The sequence below is a fragment of the Grus americana genome, chromosome 14 (assembly GCF_028858705.1).
Source record: "Grus americana isolate bGruAme1 chromosome 14, bGruAme1.mat, whole genome shotgun sequence".
Lineage (NCBI taxonomy): Eukaryota > Metazoa > Chordata > Aves > Gruiformes > Gruidae > Grus > Grus americana.
The window spans coordinates 20,828,598-20,833,136 of NC_072865.1; the positions used below are offsets into that span (position 1 = coordinate 20,828,598).

The 4,539-nt window shown below is 63.3% G+C and overlaps 1 protein-coding gene across 1 annotated transcript; it reads right to left on the reverse strand.

The window, feature by feature from the left end:
* Window positions 1–856: 856 nt before the first annotated feature.
* Window positions 857–4,261, reverse strand: LOC129213002 (protocadherin alpha-2-like). Its single transcript, XM_054842274.1, is given in 4 exon segments — window positions 857–868; window positions 1,511–1,678; window positions 1,681–1,778; window positions 1,781–4,261. Coding segments are annotated over 4 exon segments (2,739 nt in total). The 5' UTR covers window positions 4,242–4,261.
* Window positions 4,262–4,539: the final 278 nt, after the last annotated feature.

Here is a 4,539-nt window from a genome sequence, read left to right on the forward strand (position 1 = left end):
CAGGAACGCAGCAACACAATGGACGAGATATTCATAACCTCAGACAACGCTCTGGGCATTTCAATATAGCACACTATCTCAAGATCCAGAAGGCCTCCAAATCCAGACACTTGCAGCCTGAGGAAGGAGCCAGGGCAAGAACACTCCATGCCCATCCTGCCTCATGCTTTCCTCTAGGCATCCTCTATTCCCCACTCCCAGACATGTGTTCTCAAGACAAGCACATCATCTCCCATGCTGGTCTTCTTGGGACATGGCCCATGGTCTCTTCAAGGATTTCCACTTCCCGCAGACAACTCTTCCCACTGATCAAGGTCACCCTTCACATCAGGTAATGGCCAGGCGACTGCCACATTCACCTCTGCGACATGCCCGTTTCCTTTCCTACGTCAAGGCTCAGTCTGACTTTTCTTACCCTTCCTATCAACGAGAGCACCACAAAAAACACACAGAGGTATCACACACACGGTGCCCCCCAGACTCACTGCACCTGACCCTTCACATTTGACAAAGCTTCAGCTACCTCAGATGGCAATGTGGCACACCTGGGAGCAAGACTCTTTCTGAAGGTGATGCCAGGACAGCTCTAAACAGCAATGGAATTGATTTCATACTCTCAGGGAAAAAACAACATGTTGATGAGCACAGCACTGTCATGCATGATACCAACTGTGTCGGAGAAGTTGACTGGGTTTTGTTAGGGAGGGGCAGTTATTTGGTTTTGAGTTTCTTGATTGTTTGTTTTCAATAAAAAAAGATTTCCAGGGCTTTTGAAATCATGTGGCTGTTGACACAAACAGTGAAAGGGCATCAAAACAGGCCAACATATTTCACGCTACTTCTCTGGCCAGGAACATCAATCCACAACCTGGGAGACAGGGGGAGCATGAAAAGAAAAAGACAGTTCCTGTTTCTAACACATGCCTTGGCTTGCACTCCTCTGCCCTAACACCATTCCAACAAGTACAACGTACATGGAAAAAGACCATAGGAAAAGTCCACACTGACTTCCCTACTTTCATAATAACCCTGTCAAGCGAGTGAAGCTCGGGAAATTATGCCAGGGTGTAAAGTCTTGGTTATCAGCTTGAATCACATCTCTTGCAGAGAAGAATCAAAGAAGAGGAGGACAGACTTCTCAACAGGAAATCACATCTGATACTGACTGTGGCTGGTGTGTGTAAAGATAGTAAGCAATAATATTTTATTTTTTTTAAAAAAACTTCTCAAGGCCAGGCGTGGGCGTTGAGCAAACTGCTCAAGTGATCGCCCACGGCAGGGGAGGTGGAACTGGATGAGCTTGAAGGTCCTTTCCACCCAAACCATCTATGATTCTATGAGAAATACTGTTTGGGGGACTGTCACCACCACGGCCTGCCTCTCTTCTACTCCTCCTGCAAGCTCGGGTACAACTGCTACATGCCAGCAAGCAACAGCCTCTCGAAAGCTAATGTCGTGGCACCTCGCATCGACATCGGCAGCGATTTAATTGCACCGCAGAACAACTCACAGCCAGAGCAGCAAACCTCCGCTGCGGACGGTAACTGCTGCTGGCTGCGGCAATACCTTTCGTGCTTTTTTCACCAAAGCAAGAGCAGGGCGGCCCCGGCAAGGACGCGAAGGCAGATGCAAAGGCGCCATTCAGATCCTTAAGCACCCGCCAAGCACCCACCGCCCGCACGCCCACGGGGGCCGAGCCCGGCTCCCACCACCGCCTGCCCAGGGCGCGGCCGAGAAGGGGGCGTCGGGCGAGGAAGGGCCGAGGAAAGGACGAGGAAGGGAGGGCCACTGACCGTGTCCAGCAGAGCGGGCGGCTCCGGCTGCGTCTCCTTCGCCGCGGGGCCGGGCGGCGGCGGCGGGAAGTTGGGGCTGAAAACCATCAGGTCGCTCTTGCCCGCGCCGTCCGCCACGCACAGGCTCCGGCTCTGGCGCTGCGAGTACGACCAGCTCCCCACTTCGCTGGCGCACACCAGCGTCGCCGGCCCGGGCCCCGACAGCACGGCCGCCCGCGGCGCCCACCGCGACGCCCCGTACAGCACCACCGCCAGCAGGAACAGGCTCGACACCGCGCAGATGGCCACCACCAGCCACACGTTCGTCGCCGACGCCGACGACGCGCCGCCCTCCGCCGGCCGCAGCCCCGCCCCCGACGACGACGACGAGCCCGCGGCCGCCAGCGCCGCCTCGGCGCCCTCCACCAGCGACACGCTCAGCGTGGCCGTGGCCGAGCGCGCCGGCTCCCCGTGGTCCCGCACCACGATCACCAGCCGCTGCCGCGGGCCGTCCGCCTCCTCCAGCGCCCGCGCCGTGCTCACCTCGCCGCTGTACAGCCCCACGCGGAACGGGCCCTTCCCCCGCGGCTCCCACAGCTCGTAGCGCAGCCACGCGTTGTAGCCCGAGTCCGCGTCCACCGCGCGGATCTTCGCCACCACCTGCCCCGCCGGCGCCCCCCACGCCGCCCACGCCCACAGCGCCCCCGAGACCGGCCCCGACGCCGCCGAGACCGGCGCCCCCACGCCCGGACCGCCGCCCGCAAGCGGCAGCAGCGCCGGCGCGTTGTCGTTCTCGTCCACCACGAAGAGCTGCACCGTGGCGTTGCCGCACAGCGGCGGCTCCCCCGCGTCCACCGCCCGCACCTCGAACTGCAGCACCTGCAGCTCCTCGTAGTCCAACGGCTGCAGCGCCCACAGCCGCCCGCTCTCCGCGTCCACCGACACGTAGCTCGACGCCGGCCGCCGCGCCACGCCCGACGACGCGCCCCCGACGACGCCCTCCGCCACCGAGTAGCTCACGCGACCGTTGCCCGCCTCGTCCGGGTCCCGCGCCCACAGCCGCGCCAGCTCCGCGCCCGCCGCGTTGTTCTCCCGCGCCAGCACCGTGTACACGGCCTGCGCGAACGACGGCGCGTTGTCGTTCACGTCCGACACCGGCACACGCACCCCGCGGCTGGCGCGCAGCGGCGGCGACCCGCCGTCCTCCGCCCGCACCTCCACCTCGTACTCCGACACCCGCTCCCGGTCCAGCGCCTCCCGCAGCACCAGCGAGTACGAGCCCGCGAACGTCGCCACCAGCCCGAACGGCGACGCCGGCCACACCGCGCAGCGCACCCGCCCGTTCGCCCCCGAGTCCCGGTCCGACACGCTCAGCAGCGCCACCACCGTCCCCGCCGCCGCGTCCTCCGGCACCGGCACCGACAGCGACGTCACCCACACCTCCGGCGCGTTGTCGTTCACGTCCAGCACCTCCAGCTCCACGCTGCTGTGACCGGACAAAGGGGGCGTCCCTTTGTCTCTCGCTTCGATCTCCAGGTCGTACGACTGAACGTCCTCGAAATCCAATTCACCGGCAGTGCGTATCTCCCCCGATTTTCTGTCCATTATGAACAAGTCCTGGACTTTGGTAGAAATCATGTTGCTAAAGAAATAATCTATCTCTCGATTAATTCCCTCATCTTTGTCTGACGCTGTTAGCTGGAGTAACACAGTTCCCGGGGCAGCATTTTCCGGCAGCTGCACTTTATACACCGACTGGTTGAACTGGGGCGCGTTGTCGTTCGCATCCAGCACCGAGATCACCAGCTCCACCGTGCCCGTCAGCGCCGGACGGCCCCCGTCACTCGCCGTCACCACCAAACGGTGCACAGCCATCGTCTCGCGGTCCAGAGCTTTCGTTAACAAGAGGACTAGTAACATCTTCTTTTCGTCTTTAGATTTCATTTCCAAACCGAAATGCTCGCTGGGGCTGAGTGTATAGGAGAGCTGCGCGTTGGCTCCGATATCCGCATCCGACGCGCCCTCCAGCGGGAACCGAGACCCGGGAGGAGAGTTCTCCGGTAAACTGAGGTTTTTGCGTGCGGCGGGGAAGAGCGGGGCGTTGTCGTTGATGTCCGTGACCTCCAGCTCCACGTGGAAGACGCGCAGCGGCCGCTCCACCAGCACCTCCAGGCGCAGGGCGCACGGCGCGCTCTTCCCGCACAGCTCCTCCCGGTCCAGCCGCGAGCTCACCACCAGCGCCCCGCTCGCCCCGCTCACCTCCACGCTCGCCCGACGGCCCTGCGCCACCAGACGCAGCCGACGCGCCTCCGGCTCGCCCGCCTCCAGGCCCAGGTCCTGCGCCAGCCGCCCCACCACCGTCCCGGCCTTGGCTTCCTCCGGCACCGAGTACCGCACCTGACCGCCGCCCAGCGCCCAGGCCGCCTGCAGCACCAGCACCCGCAACACGGGCCCCCAACACACGCCCATCGCCGCCGCCGCCGCCGACACCCGCCCGGGCCCCGCACGGCTCCCCGCCGCCGCACGCACGCACCCGCTCAACTGACCGCCCCGCCCCGCGCCGCGCCGCCCCCCCGCGCTCACAGCCGGGCTCTCCGCCGCACCGGGGCGGAGCCGCGGAGACGCTCACCGCCGTTTCTGAGCCTGCAGCGACACCGTGTGCTGCTCCGCCGGCTCACACGCTCCCCACCGTCCACCGCGCCTCCGCACCCGTCCTGCTCGTCTCCTCTCCCGCCTCCTCCTTCCCTTCCACTCTTTCTTGGCCTTC